Here is an 18,788-nt window from a genome sequence, read left to right as displayed (position 1 = left end):
CTGGCATACACCATATCTATGTCCATTGACATTTATTAAAATGCTTTATCAGTAGAATTGCAAATGCCAAAATAAAAAAGTAAGAGCACCAGAAATGAAATTAACTTAACCAAATGAAATTACACTGAGATTATTTCACATGACCAAGGGACAAAAAGAATATTTCTCTGTGGACGTTTGTATTAGATTTAAAATGAGATTAGACTTAATTAAAAATTGAAAACAACATTTATCTCAGAGTACAGGGCATTCTGATGTAGGATCAGCAACACTCAATAAAATAATGTTGGGATTAATGCCACATCATTACTACCTTGATATATATTTAAAAAAAACAGTAAAAAATTTTACTTGCAGATCTATATTTTGATGGTTTGGAACCAGAATTTTAAACTACCCCCAAAAGAAGGCATTTAAAAGTTTTTATCTGAGGGAAGACTCTTCAATTAACTTTCTACCACTTTTAGAATGAATTTATCTAATGGTTATTTCTACCACTACAGCAATTCTCTTTCAGATGAGATTTAATAAATTCTAATGCAGTAGTTTGATAGGTCACAAACTTAAAAAATATCACATATACAAAAAATTCCAGAATGGTGACTCTTCTATTGTAATATTTATCAAATATATTAAATATATTGCTGTTTTCTTTCAACTTAACACACTCTTTCTTTCAACCTAAAGCATGCTTTAAAGCAGAGTTCTAACAATTTTCCTGAGGAAGCATTTGATATGGGACCCAATCACTGCCATATACATGTGTACGTGTGCGCACACATGCGTGCTATGTTTCCAACATCAGTTTTGAAAAGTAAATTCCTTCCCATTTATGTTCTGATTCATTTCCCTGGAAAAAGAAATACGCTAACATTGCATGAGCTGCCATAAGATCACCAGTTAAAGACAGAAGAAGGGCTTCCCTGGTGGCGCACTGGTTGAGAATCCGCCTGCCGATGCAGGGGACACGGGTTCGTGCCCCGGTCCGGGAAGATCCCACATGCCGCGGAGCAACTAAGCCCGTGAGCCATGGCTGCTAGGCCTGCGCGTCCGGAGCCTGTGCTCCGCAACGGGAGAGGCCACAGCAGTGAGAGGCCCGCATACCACAAAAAAAAAAAAAAAAAAAGACAGAAGAAAATGTAAAAGGAAGGGTCTCTGACAAACTTCAGAAAGGTAGGACATCAATCCCAAAGGGATGCTGAGCAATGGATTTCACTGAACTTTCGCTGCTCATAATTATGCATGTGATCTACAAGCATGTGAAATCAGAGGCTGCCCGGCCGGGTCCTGCCCCGGCCCACACTGCGTCCTCCTCCACATGCTCTTGTGGCTCCTGGGCACCTGGACCACTGTCTCTCAAGAGCCCCAGCGTCAATGGGCTCAGTCACCCGGACAATCAGCAGCTTTCAGCCTACGTCCTCTCCTCCCTCGGTAAAAGGACTGCTTCGAAAAGCATCTTTTGAAATGAGGATCCAAGGAGATAGAGAGGGACACGAGTCCAGGCACACTTGTCCCAATGATCGACAAGTCTTTAGCTCTGTTTGCTGCGGGTGTGAGCCTCTTGGTCCTCTGACTGCCCCTGAGAACTGGGGTGCAGAGAACGGTGTATGTCGGCTTCCCCGGGGGGGGGGGGTCCACCCTGTAGGTGACAGGCCCAGGCTTGTCTTAACTGCCATACACATGCAAAGCTAAGGCTGACTTTCAGATCCTTGGTAGTCAGGGGAAGTTTGGTAAGATTAGACTAGAGTAACTTCTGGCGTAACAAGGGTTTTCAGATATAATAGCAAACTACATATTTTAGGAACAGGAATGAGAACAGTTTTGCCAACTAGCTGAACACCAAATTCCCAAAAGGAACAAAAATAGGAAAATGTAATAGATAAAGCAATTGTCCAATTAGAATGAATTGCTGAGATTTTTTAAACGTCATTTTCCGAAACTTTCTATCAAGAATCTTACAATGCTGACAGAGTTAACTACTCATCTCCTCACTCAGAGTGGACAAGTAATATGTGTAGGTCAGGTAAATGACAGAAGGTACAGGACAGTGACAACTGGTGTCCAACCATTTGCTCCCAGTGGTCATTTCAGTAATATGACTTGGCCATGGATGGGCAGAGAAAATGTGTCTCATTCCTTATTCAACTGATCCAGGGGTCTGGCTCAGTCTAGACCAGTGCTTCTGAAATTACCTGGAAAAGCTTTAACAATGTACCAATGCCTGAGTCCTAACTCTAGATATTCTGATTTAATTTGGGCAGGAGAATTTTCTAAAGCTCCCAGGTGGTTCTACTCTGCAGCCATTTTTGAAAACCACTGGTCTATCAACCTCAAGGACTTCAAGGAGATGAGGCTGGTTCTAGTACTTCCAGAAGTTCTGACCAGTAATTCAGATATAAGCTCAATTTAAAGATTTCAAATCACCAGGATCTTGGAATTTCCCTCTTTGGGAAAAACGATATCAACAACAAACAAGGTATATGCCCTCCCCCCGACACTAGACACACAAAATGAAGATTTTAAAGTTTGCTCACCAGTTGGACACTTGAGCCATTCTTCATAGCATCGGTATGAGTGGTCAGCTTGTACAATGCACTAGCACCAAAGATCTAGCAAACCACCATCTAGTTTTAAAACCTATTTTTGACTTACTCTTGGCAATTTCACAGAGCTCAGTCTTTTAGGATTTGAGCTGTTGTGAATGGAATCACCTCTTCCTAAATGGTAGTTTAAATTCATATGGCATAGAGTTTACTCCATTAATCCAACTCCATAATGTATTTCCTGTAGCAGAAAGAAGTCAATTCTTTCGTGGGTGCTTTGCATTTTTGCACATAACTTTTGCTCGGTGAAACTTAGTTACACTCATGGAGTACTGAAATCTCCTACAATCTGGGTGTTAGATAAAAACCAGATGCCATATTTTTAGCTTCAGTCAGGACCCATTTAGGGAGGAGTTTTCCAAGTTCCCCAGATGACTGGCTCTTTGCTGGTGGTATCAGAATCAGGGCTGCTAGAGATTTAAGGAGATCAACCAAGTCCAGCTTTTTGCCACAATAAGGCCAGTCCTTAACCAGGTGACAGATATCCCTGTCAATTCTTAATGACAATTAGCAGAAGAGGAATTCCAAATTCCCTTATAGCCAGCACTAGCTTTTAGAAACTCTTATAATCAAGAGTTCCTCTTTATGTCTGATTTAATATACTCATACTGGTCATTAATAAATATCGTGGGGGGATCATCACTGTGGTTTGTCCTGTATTTACTTCAAACATACCAAGGTTGGGTTTCATACACATTATTAGTTCTATGATTTGAAAATTGCAATCAATATTTTGGTCTCTTAAAACAGCTTTATCCCCTCTCTTGGGATTTTTAAAACTAAAAGACTAGAAAAGTGATATGCATAATATTTTATGAAAATTCCTATTTGCACTATGAATGCAAAATGATCATTGACAAACACAGAATACACTAACTGTACACTAACATGAACAACTAATTATTCACATATCAAGAAGCCTGAAAAATGACTGTGAAGTAACTGTGATAATGTTTTCACTTCAGAAGTCTCTGAGGGGCATACCACAAAAATCAATGGCGTAATCCTAATCAACTCATGAGAATGTGTTGGCATCCACCCCATCAAACCAACAGTAGCCACTTCTAACACTTCCAATCTGTGACTTGTGACAGCAGTTCCTTGGAGACTGAGATAAAGGCCAGTTGTTGTATAAGCTACTCGAAGTGATAAGGATGTGGTCTTGTTACTCCCTTATCAGTATACGCTCAAATATCCATGTGATAGATTCCTATCTTATTGATATCACTAGTGCCAAATACTAAGGGAATCCAAAATATGCACTTTGAAATATGTCTTCAATGTAGAAATAATGTATTCTATCAATACATATGTAGAAGAATGGATTTTGAAGTTTATTTTAAGCCCCAGAAGCCCTGCAGCTCTCCTAGGAAAGGAAGGCCAAAAAGGGTTCTGCAGAATCCCTAGAGGCCTGCAGAACGTACTGCAGAATCATGGCACTGTCATAACCGAGTTTGTGTAATTTTACTGCATGAGGAGATGTCTCAAAGTCAGAGAAGATTCACTTTCATTCATATCCCAATGAACGGGTGTAAATGAAGAGGGCGTCTGAAGTAACTCTAATTAGAAGCAGGGCATTCTTTAGGCAGTTAAATTGAAGTAGAAACAAGAACATCAGTTTTTTCCTTCTTACAACAAAATTTTCAAGTATTCTGAGCCCACGTCTTTCACCTACATTTTATCATACACAGATTTTTAATACCAACATTTTAAGTAAAATACTATTTGAAAACTATGTATTATTCTCTCCAATACCCAAAGATATATTAAATTTTAGAGCGAATTGGCAATGTGCATTGTGGCATATGTCCTTCAACTCAGTAATGCTCTTTCTATCAGGGAATTTTAAAGAAATCATCCATGATCAGGTTAAATAATATATACAAGGATGAGAAATAACATTATTTACAATGATAAAAAGAAAATACTGGGGGTCTTCCTAAATATCTCATAATAAGGAAACGGAACACTCAAAAAAGATAAAAAACTAAGTTTTTGAGAAAAGTTTCCAAATCTGGTAACATACTCACGACATACTGTTAGGTGAAAAAAGAAGGCTAAAAAGATGTATATATGGTTTGATTTCAATTTTATTTTAACACTTCTTAGGAAAAAAGCTATAAGAAAACATGCTCTTCTTCTGTTTCCACATTTATTAATATGGACCTGTGTTACTTTTGTAGTCAGGAAAAATTCATTTAATTTTAATAAAAAAACTGGAAGAAAGTATATCAAAATGTTAATAGTGATATTTTTTAATTGATGGGATTATAGGTGATGACTTTTAAAATACTTTACCTTCCCCAATTTTTTATTTTATAGAGAGCATGTTTAACTTTCAAGGTAAGTAAAACACTTGTAGTGAGTAATGCACTTGCTGCTGCATCTTTATTCCTTCCTCATGAGGTACCACTTGCAATGAGTTAGAACACATTTCAGAATGTATTTATTGAACTCTGATGTGCAAAACACTAATGTTTTATCTTAAGAGACTTTGGAATATTTGCTGTGAATTGTAATGAAAAATTTTATTGGGAGAAAGTTGAAGCTACTGATTTAAACAGCTTTTCCAAATGATCTGTGTCTTGGTGTCAAAGTCCTTTTCCTTAAAGGACCACGAGTACCATAAAATACTTCTCTTATGCAGTATGTCTTGGTGATGCTGTCACAACATGGCCTTGAGGCTGGGAGGTCCCAACAATAGGTATTCTCTGTGCTCTAACTGAGTCACCCTATTTATGTCATGTGGTAGATATTGAATAGATAGATATCAGGAATATATTTATATTTTTTTCTGATTTGTTTCTGCTGGTTTTGATGTTCTTACCTCTGAATAGAGCTTAACAAAGCAAAGAGGAGCTTATTTCAATATGATTAGCAGAGTATAAACCCTCCTTTGATTTTTTTTTTCCAGTTTAGAAAAAGATAACCAGTTCTTCCCCAATCATACTTAATTCGCTTCATTCTAAAACGGTCATGAGCTGTTAAATGTCTTAATTTAGAATGCCACAATTTGCCATATAGCTTAGGACTGCTAAAACTGTACTGTGTTACTCTCTTGTGAAGTAAACTTGACAATAATTTTATTTATATACCTACTAGATTATTTTAACATGAGAATTCAAATTGGAGAAGTGGGAAAGAAGGCAACAGATGTGCTTATATATTATAAAGGTGGCTAATTATAGATAAAAATACCTGACTTACCTGTAAAAATATTGTACAAGGAAATCACAGTATAAGTAGCATTTTTTATGACACAGACTCGAACACAGATGCGGTAAAAGAATGATTTGCAATTGCCAAAGTAACCCAAAGACCTCTTTGTTTCTGCTAGCAAATGCTGATATACAATTCTAATGCCTGTTAAACAATATTTAAACAAATACTTTATAAAACCAATAATTATTTTAAGTATGTAAATTACATAGGGAAACCATGTCAAAAATATCAATCTGATTGTACTGCTTAATAGTTACCACATAACATTAAAAATTTAATTGTCCCGATTCAGTTGCCATAATTATTGTTCCCTTATGTTGTCTCCTTATTTTCTCCTATATTATTTCTTTTATTACAAAGAAATACCTTTAGTGAGGAGAACACTAAAATAAAATTAACATAGCCAGAGCAAAGATAAATAAAATTTAAAAAGCCAACCTTTATTCCACTTTGAACAAGTTTGTGAATGTCCAAATAAGGCTCCTTGAAAATTTCTCCGTCAGGTGTAAGTATCTTCACGTAACCTTCTTTTTCCAGAATGAAGAGACGGTGTGAGCCATCCCCACTATGCAGGGCGCTGATGGGCTGGCGCAGCCCGCTCACAACCTCCTGAATACAGAAGCAGTTGTGTTTGTGCTTTCTAAACAAATTAAAGAAAACCGGTAAGCTTTTCTTGAGATGAAGGAGGTAAGGGATGCACTTAGCATCCTTTTCAAAATATATTTCCTCTAGGAATCAACGGTTTTGATAATCACGAAGGGCTGCTAACCCAAGGTCACACTCTGATTCTTTTACATTCTTTTCAATGAAAACAAACAAACAAACCAAAAAAGCCTCCTATTAGGAAGTAAAGGAGAGAATCAAAACACATACGTATTTTAAAATTTCACAAGCTCACTATCTCATCTTTCAGTGACTCTAATTAAAACTGACTTTACTCACAATAATTAAACCTTACAGAAAGGCACTCAGAGAGAAAGTTCTAAGATTTATAAAACTCTGATTTGCTACCAATAATTGTGCTGAATGTTTCCACAGTGCCATAAGCTAACAACTATCATAAAATTCCAATTTAAAACTATACTCATAAAATTCCCATGAATCAGAGAGCAGCCAAGCTCATAACAGAAGATTAGTAGTCTCAGCATTAAAGGCATTTCAGCGAATATGATTTTAGAGAAGCAAACTACCAAAAAGAAAACAAAAAGCATCTGGAGGATATAGCTGCTGGACATGAGCATAGCCAGTTGACTCATTGTTAAAACCACAAGACTTGTCGGGTTTTTTCTTTTCTTTTTCTAAGATTAAAGAACATTTATCTTTATGAACCTGCTGATCTCTTCCACTTCGTCGTATTCTTCCATCCGGTCCAAGTAGTTAGATGCTGGTCCTCTGATTTGTTTTCTTGGAAAATCTGGAAAGCACAAGCCACCATCTTTTCTTGCATAGTAAAAGCAAAACTCATCAGCGGTAGTTTGAAGGAAACCTTTAAAAACGTAAAAGGACGCCTTAGAAATATTTAGTGTCATGGTAAAAACGTTGCATTTGAAAGACAAAATATAGGTAAAGAATTTTTTAGGAACTATATGACTATTCTAGGGAAATATATAGACAAAAAAACAAAAGGAAAGAAGAACGTATTTTTTGGCTTGGGATTTCCATTTCTTTTTTAAGCAAAATTTAAACATTGCAGTAAAAGTGAAATGATAATTGTGTTGGATGTCTTAAAAGACTCATATGAAGCAGAATTGATACGAACACAGCATTAATCTTATTATTGCATTGACTCTATTTTCAAGCCTCCCTGGTTACCATATGTTGTACTTTCAAGCTCATCTGATTACTATTCAGCACTTTTTCCTACAGTACTATTAACTTCCTAAGAAGAACAAATTGCGATCAGGAAAGAGATAGACCATCGGGAGCCAGTTTGGGTCATTTTACAATTCTTATTGTATTGTCACTCATATATGATTAAATAAATCTACTTACTATCCCAAGGTCATTCATTATATGCTACAGTAAATGACTGACTCCTTGCAATGATCAAGCAATGAACTGATGCCAGTAACAGAGGCTCTATATTCAAATGTGTTGGTGCCTTTTTCTTGCTCACTTACTGGAGACAGTGATCATTTTGTAATACAAAAATTTTCTTTAAAATATCCTTTCAATATTCTCAAGCAGAATAGCTGACATACTACCCCTCAATGAAAAAAAATATTAAAATGAGCCAAAACAAAAATGCAGCGTAGATTTAAAAGGATGTGAAAGACCTTTTTTTTTTCATTACTTACATAGTAAGAATTTTTATCAAATAAAAAGTTGAATAAGAAAGAAGATCCTATTACAAAAAAATTTTTGACATTTCTTTTACAACTTGAATTAATAAGGTAGGGTTTTATTGGGGGGAGGGCATATTAATCAGATTCACTTCCATATTCTGATGATTTTGCTATTAAAATATGATGTTGCTCTCAGAGCTGACTTTATATGATGTCCCAAATTCCTGCTTCTGGTTTCATACCTTTAATTATGCTCAAGGTCTTGATTTTTGCCTAACAAATTAGATTATTGTACTCCCAATCAGTTTTGTAACAAAGGCACCTGGTAACTCAGGTGAGGTTTAGAAGTTGTATAATGGATGCAAGTTTGCAAGGATTTGCAAGAACAAGAATTTGGAGACAACCAAGTGAGCTGTATCAATGGAACATGAAAGACCCTAAAAAGTTGATTTTCTGTGAGCTTGACCTAGGTCCCCTCAAACCTAAAGCTAATCTTGGAATCCGTGGGTCTCAAATGGTTAAAACATAATATACATTTTTTTTTTTTTCTTTTTTGTGGTACGCGGGCCTCTCACTGTCGCGGCTTCTCCCGTTGCAGAGCACAGGCTCCGGACGCGCAGGCTCAGCGGCCATAGCTCACGGGCCCAGCCGCTCCGCGGCACGTGGGATCTTCCCGGACCGGGGCACGAACCCGGATCCCCTGCATCGACAGGCGGACTCCCAACCACTGCGCCACCAGGGAAGCCCCCATAATATACATTTTACCTAACTTTTGGGTGAAATGGATCACCCCTAAATTTCTGAGACAGACTCTTCAAGGCCAGTATCTGACTCAACTACTGGGAAACATCTTGTCTTTGGGAAACTGGCAAGTAAAAGCAGATGTCCTTGGGAGTGTGTGTGTGTGTGTGTGTGTGTGTGTGTGTGTGTGTGTGTGTGTGTGTTCTGGGGGAGGTGGGCAGAATAAGGAGGCAAGGAGGCTGTCAGCTGGGAAGGAGGTTATCTTTCTTTGAAAAAATCCAGGGATTAGAAATTGGGGAGAGGAATGACGTCTGCAACAGCTTTTACTCATCTTCAGCAATTCACTGTTTGCAAAAGATAACTTTTCTCCTCCATTCTTTAATGGCTAAGCATCAGATGAAAACTGCCTGGTAGTGTGAAATAATTCTGTTTGAGGTAAAAAGAAGAGAAGAAAAACTGAGTTGCTAAATCAGACTTCTCACAGTTTGGGGCTAGAAGCTTCTGGGGGGCTAGGTGTTTTATGTATAAATATATAGAGATATGTAGATAGATATGTGTGTATATATGTATATATTTACCTTCAGGCAGGGAATTCTCCATGTCAATGTGATGCATGCAGGAAGACTGTCATACTATGGATCTATTTATAACTGAATGTGTGAAGGATAACTTTTGTTTTAATGTGATTATTTGCCTGCAGGGGTCACAGAAAAATTCCAGAGTGCAATTCAGAGGAAATTTTGAGTTTGCTTTTTAAAAAAATATCTGTTTTCCAGCATTACAGTCTGCAAACCAATACCATCTTAAGGGGAAGTTAATGAACAATGCCGGTGGCTAATTCCATTTTATAAGGAATTATTAGCTGGGGACAAACATGAGGAAATGAGAAATCATTTTCATATGGAACATCTGAAGATGAATGAGTACAGATTCATAAACTCTGTCGCTCCAGAGATACTACGCTCTCTTAGCAAATTAAACAAAACAAAACAAAACCAAACCAAACCAGAAGGTTAACAATGAATTATTCCGAGCTTTTTACAGTATTGAGACAAACTGAACGATCTAAGTGGGAAGAAGGGAGCCAACTCAGAAGACTTTTACATAAAAATATGGGCATTTTTCTGACAATTATGTTACTTTGAATTGAAATATCTAATATTTTTGTTAGTACTTTACCTTGAATGACCCGATTTTATAAGCAGGGATGAGCAAGATATATTTTCCTGTGAAGAACTAAAAGAGATCTGGTTTCAGGACATGGGGCTAACATTTATTGCCAGGGAAGATATAATTTACCGAATGGTACCCTTCTGTTTGGAAGGAAACACTGAAGAGCATTTTACTGAAGGTGTGCAGCTCACCCTGGATCATCATAATATGATGAAGTCCACTGACAATGGAAATACACTGATGATTCCAGCGGCTGTAATTTTTGTATGACTCCTGATAATTTTTTTTTTTTTTTTTTTTGCGGTACGCGGGCCTCTCACTGCTGTGGCCTCTCCCGCTGCGGAGCACAGGCTCCGGACGCGCAGGCGCAGCGGCCATGGCTCACGGGCCCAGCTGCTCCGCGGCACGTGGGATCCTCCCGGACCGGGGCACGAACCCGCGTCTCCTGCATCGGCAGGCGGACACCCAACCACTGCGCCACCAGGGAAGCCCGACTCCTGATAATTTATCAAATGTTTTGGAACTGTAACTCTTCTCCTGGATCAGAAACCCAGTCCTACTATACCACAAAGCACCCTATAAAATACTGACATGTAAATAAATATTCTCTGTGCAGTTTTCTAAGCTCTAGCTTTTCTCTGAGCATGTATGCTATAGAAAAGTTATTTTTTCCGCATTATATATGCTGTTCGTCATGATAAGGAAAACATGAAAAAGCCCTACCATCTGTAAGGCTTGCGCTAGAGAGCATTTTCTAGCAGAGAGAGTAGACTTTGGTGTATTCATATATCCGCTCTGGTTTGCTCTCCTGGGCACTAATGAGACACACGTGTAAGATATCTGACGGGGTCCAGAGTGGCTGTGGACTCGAGAAACTCAGTGGAATCAGATTCTTGACCTTGGCCTCTTTAGCAATGGGATTAAACCAATTGAACTAATTGTGTACAGACAGATATTTCACACTACCATAACCTACAGCTGAGATATGATGGTCCAAGAGTGATAAAAATCACTATGATAACACGTATAAAGGGAGAAGCAAGGCCCAGAGATGGCCTTTCCTATCCTTTCCACAGAGGGTATTTATTAGGCTATCATTCAGCGAACAGCAACGCATCTCCTGTGTTCATCGTAATTCAGGCAAAAGATGAGACCTATGGTATGGAGAAAAGAGTTCCTGTGGGTTTTTTTTTTTTTTTTTTTTAATGAAATTTGGGTATTTTTTTTTTAGAAGTTTTAAGAGTTTATCTCCCTAAGTAAAGTCACAACAGGAGAACATTATGATGAATAAAACTCTAGCGTATCCTCACTGTAGTGATTCTTAACTTCCTTTTTTCATTTTTGTGGAAATAAGCAGACCATGAATGTTCCTGAATTAAAGTTTCTAGAGAGTAGCTGTCTTTCAGGTATACGTGTATCCCAAAGTGAGTGACACTTTCTGAAAGCCAAGAGGGTGAAGCAAAGGGATATAGACCGTTTATGTGTTTAATTCTTTACGTATTGGGCAGTGGGGGAAGAAATGAAGATGTCTCTACAATTATTTTCTCTCTTTCCACCCCTTTCAGCAGTTCCCTTCTCTTAGCAAACGACAACCCTTGAGGTCCCTTCCTCTTCATGTTTTTGATTTGCAGAAAGATGAGGCTAACAACGAGGACAGTAAAAAATAGAAATAAAAGAGTCACTAAGTAGCTGTTTTTCACAATTTCGAACTTCGGAGAAAAGCAATCCATGTCATTCAATAGACTTAAGAAGGTGAAATTACTACAAATTTTGAGCAGTTTCTGAAAAACGAGTGTTCTAGAATTCTAAAGAGCCTTCTGTGCTGGGGGCCAGGGCTGAGGGGAGGATTATCCTCTGATTCATCACACTTTAGGAAATGGTAACCTACGTGCCAGGGATCAGTCTGGCTAACAAATTGATTAACCTAAGTAACACACAGAGTGTGTTATTATAGCTCACTTTGGGGACAAGTATTTAGAGCAATTATTAGCGTTTGATGGATGCAGAGGAAGCCCCCTCTGCTCGTTGCTAAAGCCTGCTGGCCTGGCCCTGAAAAGTACCCTTGCTGCCCCACCCACCACTGGAGTGCAGCTTTCAGCTGGTTATCTTTCAAGGCAGCCTGGGTGGCCACCCAAAGCACTTGACATCTTGATGCACTTCAGCAGTTTTACATATATACAAACTTTGTAGAAAAATAAATTTGTCATTCGTCACCACATATGTTGATCTGGGGAGTGAGGTGCTTGCAGCTCTGGCTCCTGAGTTGTGGGCTGTGCTCTCTCTTTCAGTGGATATTGCTTTTTGTTGTTTGTTCTGGAAGCGAAAATCACTTCAAATATAGGGAGCGCCCCACAGATGAGTCTCTAAATCCAGCCTAGTGGTAATTATCACAAGTAGATAAAGGGTAGATTAAAATGCCCACTGTCAATACCATTTTCAATTTATAGTGGTAAAGGCAAACCTTCCAGACTGGAAATTTGCAGCCAAACTTTATGGGACCTAATCTGTTATCGCTTCTCGGCAGGCCATCTAGGCAACCGTGACCTATGCTACTTTGCTTTGGGGAATGTGATAAAGAGAAAGAAACAGCTGGTTTAAGGAAAGCCTTAGAAACAGGGCTGTAGTTTAAAAAAACAATAATAATATTTTCACATTGAATGGGTTTAGATACTTGTTATGGTACACCAAAGGAAGCAAGCAACCCTAGTCAAAATGTTTTCTTAGGCTATTAAGAGAGCTCTATAAAAAATACAAAAATGTACACTTTTCTGGGTCAGAGAAAAAAGTAAAATGTGCATAGCAGTTAAAAAAAAATTCTCCAAGTGCATCCTACAGTTCTTAAAGCTTGTCTTGTCCTTCAGTGCCACTGAGTTTTATAAACTGTTAGTTTCAGAAGATTTGTTTGTGTGTGACACTGCCTAACTAAACAGAATCGGTCTCGTTAAATTCGTTTCTACCTCTGTGTTCATTCTTCCAACCTAAAGCAACTACCACCAAGGTTTACAAGCTTCTGATGGTAAAATTAATCAATGCCCAAGAGCCTATATGTTCACTAGGGTCCAAAAGACGGTAAGGACCAGGTATATCTGGGACATTATAAGCCTAAGAACTTTAACTTCTTTTAGCCTATCACTTTCTCATAGTACAAGTTTGGTTACGGCATCTAACTTCTCCTGAGGCTCAGTTTTCCTCATCTGTCAAATGGAAATGACCAGACCTTTCCTATCTACCTCACGGGGTTTATGAGGAGCAAATTAATCATTATATATGAAAGTGCTTTGTAAGGTGTTACTTTTTGGGGCCTTTTGAATTATATTTTATTTAAGGAAATACCTTACAAAGTCGGTGGACAATCTGCACTTATGTATCAGCTGTGTAGAAGGGGAAGCTGTCTTGATATCAACACTGATGACTAAAGACACCAACGATAAATTTGTGCTGATAATCCAGCGTATGTAAAGATTACCAACTGTATTATCCATTTAACAAGAAAAGTTAAACACTTTAACAAAACAATGTATTGTTTGTAGGCTGAAATGACAGCAGCAATTTTAGCAGCAATAAAAGGTTCCGAGTTTGGAACAGTTAGTTATGAGGTAAAAATAGATACTGTGAAAGGCAGATACATTTTACACTCTCCTAAGGAAGCATTTAGGAACAGGTATCTTGGAAAGCTATTCTGCAGTAGTTGATTTAATGTATCTTTTTTTTTTTTTTACCTGGAACATGGCCTCGGCAAGTATAAAAGAATTCTTTGCAATAGTCTTTGCAGAACAGGGGAAGTGCCAGGTCTCTTTCCAAGGATTCTGTCTCAGGTGAGTAGAACAGGCTCTGAGAATGTGGAGAGCAAAGTGCACATTTGATTTCCTCCAGTAACTTCCCGCATTCTGTGTTGTTGGTAACAGAAAACATCTGAAAGCCATAAATCAGAAACAAACTTCTTTTTAGTTCCATGAAGTTAGGTTTAGTTATGTTTTTTCGTCATCATGGAAAGAGAAAAGTGTCATTTAGCTGTTGTCTGCAAAGAATCACCAAGTCACAATACAGTACGCCTTTATAAGGACACAAGTGCAGTCTCTTGGGTTGGGATGGGGGGCAAAGGTTAGGGATGCACAGACAAGACATGCTTCTTAGTCTTGCAAATCCAAGTCTGTTTATCTGTCCTTCAGGTGTGAAAAATTAAATGACAATTATATATAGATTCTTTAACCCTTTTTCTTACTCTGCCTCAAAGTATACACTGACTGATAATTTAACTTTGAAACTCCAAATACCTTTATCCAACTCTATGTAAAGCAACTTTTAAGACATGGCTTATTTGTGTCTTGGGTAAAAATCTATTTCACTCCTGAAATTCCTAACATTCTCAAAGATATTACTTGAATTACATTGTTCTCATTTTAATTAATTTTCAATATACAGATTGCATAGGGAAAGTTTTCTAAAGGAGGGGGAAATATCACCCTTTCATATTCTATAAAAATAATACCTGAAGCTGAGTCAAACAGATTTAAGACCAATTTTTATTATTCATTGTATTTTAGCCAGGAAAAATTTTCTAACTAGTTCCTCAGGTATGTTATATTCACGAAAAACACAAGAGTTTAATAAAAGTGATTTTGTATAGTATTTAGTGAGTTTCAATGAAAAAGGGCATACTTTTATCTTTGTTTATACAGTATTATTATGTCTTTTATATCAGTACTACTAATTTGAGAGTTACTGATTCATTGAGGTTAGTAATTTGCAGATAAAATAGGTTTCAGTGTCTAGTACTAACTTTAAAAAACCGACTTCAGGACCTCCTCTAATAAATATAAATATAGGATATCAGCACAATATTTGAGATGTGAAGTGTAGTGCTGTCTAAATTAAGCATTGATTTTTCATATTAAAAAACACCATATGGTGTTAAAAAACACCATAATGGGATTGAATTTTATGTTTTCCCAGTTTCTATAACTATGTTTATACTTAATTATTTCTTTAGAACTATGAACTGAAATTGACATTTTAAACTCTAGATCACTGCTTAAAGCAAATATTTCATTCTTAAGTTGAGATTCTAATTTGGGTAAATTGAGTGAATCATACGGCTTCTATTTTTTAGGATAAAGATACTCTAAGTGATCACAAAATTTGGATCTGAAAGAGCAAAGAAACTAAAAACAATTGTTGAATACAAGGCATGGTGAAATTTTAAAAGTCCAATAGAAGCTACCCTGTTTCGGAAAAAAAAATATGTGTATAAATATGATGAGTCATAACTATCTACAATATTTCGAAAAGTTATTATTAATCACAATTATGTTTGCATTTTGATTTTTATCAATTTATTTAAATGACAAATAAATGGTTAAAGTTTTCTAAGGGGAAACATACACCAGACACTTAGAATTTGCATTCCAAGAATGTTTTAAATGTCTTTTGTTGTCCATACTCTGGCAGACCTCACCAGATCTATTCAATATTAATACTGTTCAACTTTGTTCTGTTTGTTTATCATACGGCAGTCCACTAAGAACAAAACAACTGCAGGATGCTGAAGCCACCGCTTTTGCTGGCTGAAAAACTGGAATGTAATTACCTTTGGTTTTATGGAGAACATGCATGCTTCGATTTTTTTATAGCTGAAACAAAATGATCCCCATATACTCTCCCAGCTGCTATCCAGGAAGAGCTTGATTTTAGGGCCTCAAGAATTTTGTCTTTTACAATTTTTGGAATGTGTCCTGGCCACAAGATCTCTCATCAAAAGTGCAGAAATAGGATTCAATAAATTATCTGAAATCAAGTATAATATTATTCTTTGTAAAGTTTCATGCTGTTCCAGCCCAGCAGGATGGTAACATTTTGCTCTGTGTGAGGTCTGCAGTGTAAATACCTATTTGAAGATAGATAGAGCCATCATTCTGGCTTTGGTTTCAATGAACCAATAGTCTTACTGAAGTCAATTAAACGGACTCAGCCCAAGCTGCAGCGCTGTTTTAGACAGATGAGTGCTGCTGTGGGTAGGGTATTTTTTTCTTCTTTTTTGCCTAAGTGTCTGTGTCTATACAGGTCCTTAACTTTATGTCTGACAATGTCATCAATCTTAAGAAGAAATTTAAGCTAATATCCTGTTTCAATTTTTAAAAGCCATATACGAAACCATCAAATTATAGCGGCTTAAACTAAATATACTTGGGAAATCATGTAAAACTTCGAATCATTATTACAGTGTGCCTAGTAATGATTGTGGCTGTTGCTGACTAATTTATAACATCTGGCAGGTCATCCTCTAATCTTCAGCCACATGAAAGTAAAATCCATACAAGGAAGGTAAGATAAATCCTGGAATACACAGTGAAGCGTGGCCTACAACTACAGTTTATCAACAAATAGTAAAATGGGTGACAGAGACCTTCTGTATTTCTCTTTATTTATCGAGTAACTAAACAGAGAGGATAAAAAGGCACCCACATGGGTTTGATGAGGGGACAAAAGGAGAAAATACAGGACAGTATATTAAGATGACGCCTTAAGATCACTTGGTACACAAAAAGTTATTTCTAAAACTCATATGCCTACAAAGTTGTTCAGCTGTTGGGTAGAACACATGCGTCTCTGGACTGTAGTGCTGGATTATGTCATTAAAGAGTTCAGTTTCAATTTTAGGCTAATATGTAAATAGATCATTGTACTAAGGCAGCTGTTAAAGGGACCCCAGGATGAGTTATTTGTTTAGTTGGATGTGTTCAACAATAGCCTTTGTCCCTGAAAGAGCCAGAGCAAACAAATGATTGTAAAAGGGCACACTTGAAAACAATTACTTTTCACCCATTCCTTGACAGCTTTGGCTGTGAAACCACCCAAGGTAGAGAGAGAGCTTCTATGCCTCTGTGGCTACAAGTTAAGTTTTAGAAATGGGGGTATTTCAGTTGGTTGCAGATTCAATTTGGCTAATGGGAATTAGATCCCTCTAGCATCTTGTATTTAGGAGCTGCAAAAATATTGCTAAGACAATATAATTTCCTAGATATTGGCAGTACTTACTTGTAACTGTAGTTAACCGTCTCCTTACAGTACACAAAACTATTAAAATATACAAAGAAATGAAAATGTAGAATAACTTAGAAGAATAATACCATGGCTAAAGAATTGAACTCAATTACATTCAATAGTTCATTACATATTAAAGCAAATGGGTTAGCCTGGAAACTGGACTTAATCACACAGCTAAGCATGATCAATATTCTACCCAGTTTGCTGCTATCTATTTGTCTATGAAGTTTCTTCACTTGGGAAAAAGCTACTCCTGTAGTTTCTTGAAAAGATGCAGAAACCTTTCTGGGGAAAATTTTTTTTTTTTTCATGAACAAAAAAGGGCCCTTTCAAATAGCCATCATCTCTCCTGCACACACATTATGAAACAAGACCCTAACATATATTATAAGCCAGGAAGGCTTAGGGGGAAAAAAGGGAAACACTGAAGTTTATTATAAAATAACATGTTTTAAAAACTATTAAAACTTGAGAACTAACATGGATCAAGAATGCATATGCATAACTGTATCAAATGCCTGATTGGAACAATTTGACTATTGTTGGTTTATAAACCACTCGTAATGGAACCAGCAAAGTCTAGTGTACCAAATTTAATTCAGACACATTTTCCAAATGAGTAGGGGTTTGTTGGAGATTGGAAGCACATAAAACGGAAAGGAATGTGGATAGCTAATGTGGCAGAATGATTCCTAAAGAATGATTTCTTTAAAAAATTTATATAATTTCTCTTAAGGGTTATAACTCCCCTCAGTCTCAGCGTCGCCCCCCGCCCCGCCCCCAGCTCCCCACTACATTTAGTTAAGAAAAAGTTTTCACTCCTCCTGTACCTGGAAGAGTTCAGTATTGCAGGGGTCTGCGGATCATTGGTATATTCATAGCGTATATTGCACGCGGGGAGGCTTAATGCCAAATAGTTCGAATCCTTTCTCTCAATTTCCTGGTTCTGTCCCGCTCCTGGTAAAAACCCTGGAGCTGATGTGAATGTAGCGATTTTGTACTTTAATTCAATTACAACACAGGAGCTTAATGACATTGTTTGGAACAAAATGCTGGAATATCTGTTCCCTGAATCTCAGACTACTGCTGCATGTGGTAAGAATAAAGAGAGAGTTACAGCTGAAAACCTGCAGCAAGACAGTTCTCACTCAGCTGGGAATAGAGGGAGTTGGACAAATGCTCCCTCAAAAGGCATGAACATTTGGACAGAGCTGGGGACTGAAAGAGAATGATGTTCTCTAGTTTCACCCATTAGTGAACCAACTAACAAACACAATGGTGTTGTTGTTATTCTTTTGCCATAAGCAACAGGACTCTGTGTGTGGGCAGCAGTTTAGTGGGGAAGAGGATAAGTCGACCCCTTTTTGTCCTATTGATTTTTTCCTATTTGCATGACTTGAGCAAATTAAATGATGCAATATGGCTTTTTGTTACAAAACAAAGTGAGAGATACCACCCAGACACATATGTTGATTCGTAGGAGCTGTTTACATGAGAATAGAGTGAAATCTACCGTGAACTGAGCATAAAAATTAGATTCAGCCTGGGTTTTTTTTTTTTTTTTTTTTTTTTTTTTTTTAATGCCTGGGCCAGCAAGACTGAAGCACAAGTTTTCCAAGAGTCTCTCAGACCTTGACAACTGCTGTGTTGTAACAGAGGAATTCTTAATTAAACCTAAAATGGGGGGTGGGGGGCAATGACACCTGATTGTTTATTTCAC

At 37.4% G+C, this 18,788-nt stretch overlaps 1 protein-coding gene across 3 annotated transcripts in view; it reads right to left on the bottom strand.

The window, feature by feature from the left end:
- The window catches only part of HHIP (hedgehog interacting protein), a 94,422-nt gene that overhangs the window by 73,904 nt on the left and 1,730 nt on the right, over positions 1-18,788 (bottom strand). For all 3 annotated transcript variants that reach the window (XM_059066278.2, XM_059066279.2, XM_059066280.2), the window contains exons 2-4: positions 13,744-13,936; positions 7,155-7,311; positions 6,264-6,465 (exon numbers count right to left, since the gene is read on the bottom strand). In XM_059066278.2, the coding sequence (XP_058922261.1) occupies positions 6,264-6,465; positions 7,155-7,311; positions 13,744-13,936 (552 nt within the window). The remainder of the gene's footprint in view (positions 1-6,263; positions 6,466-7,154; positions 7,312-13,743; positions 13,937-18,788) is intronic.

This window comes from Kogia breviceps, chromosome 6 (assembly GCF_026419965.1).
Source record: "Kogia breviceps isolate mKogBre1 chromosome 6, mKogBre1 haplotype 1, whole genome shotgun sequence".
NCBI lineage: Eukaryota > Metazoa > Chordata > Mammalia > Artiodactyla > Physeteridae > Kogia > Kogia breviceps.
The sequence above is the reverse complement of the archived record's forward strand: the minus strand, read 5'-3'. Positions and strand labels throughout refer to the sequence as shown.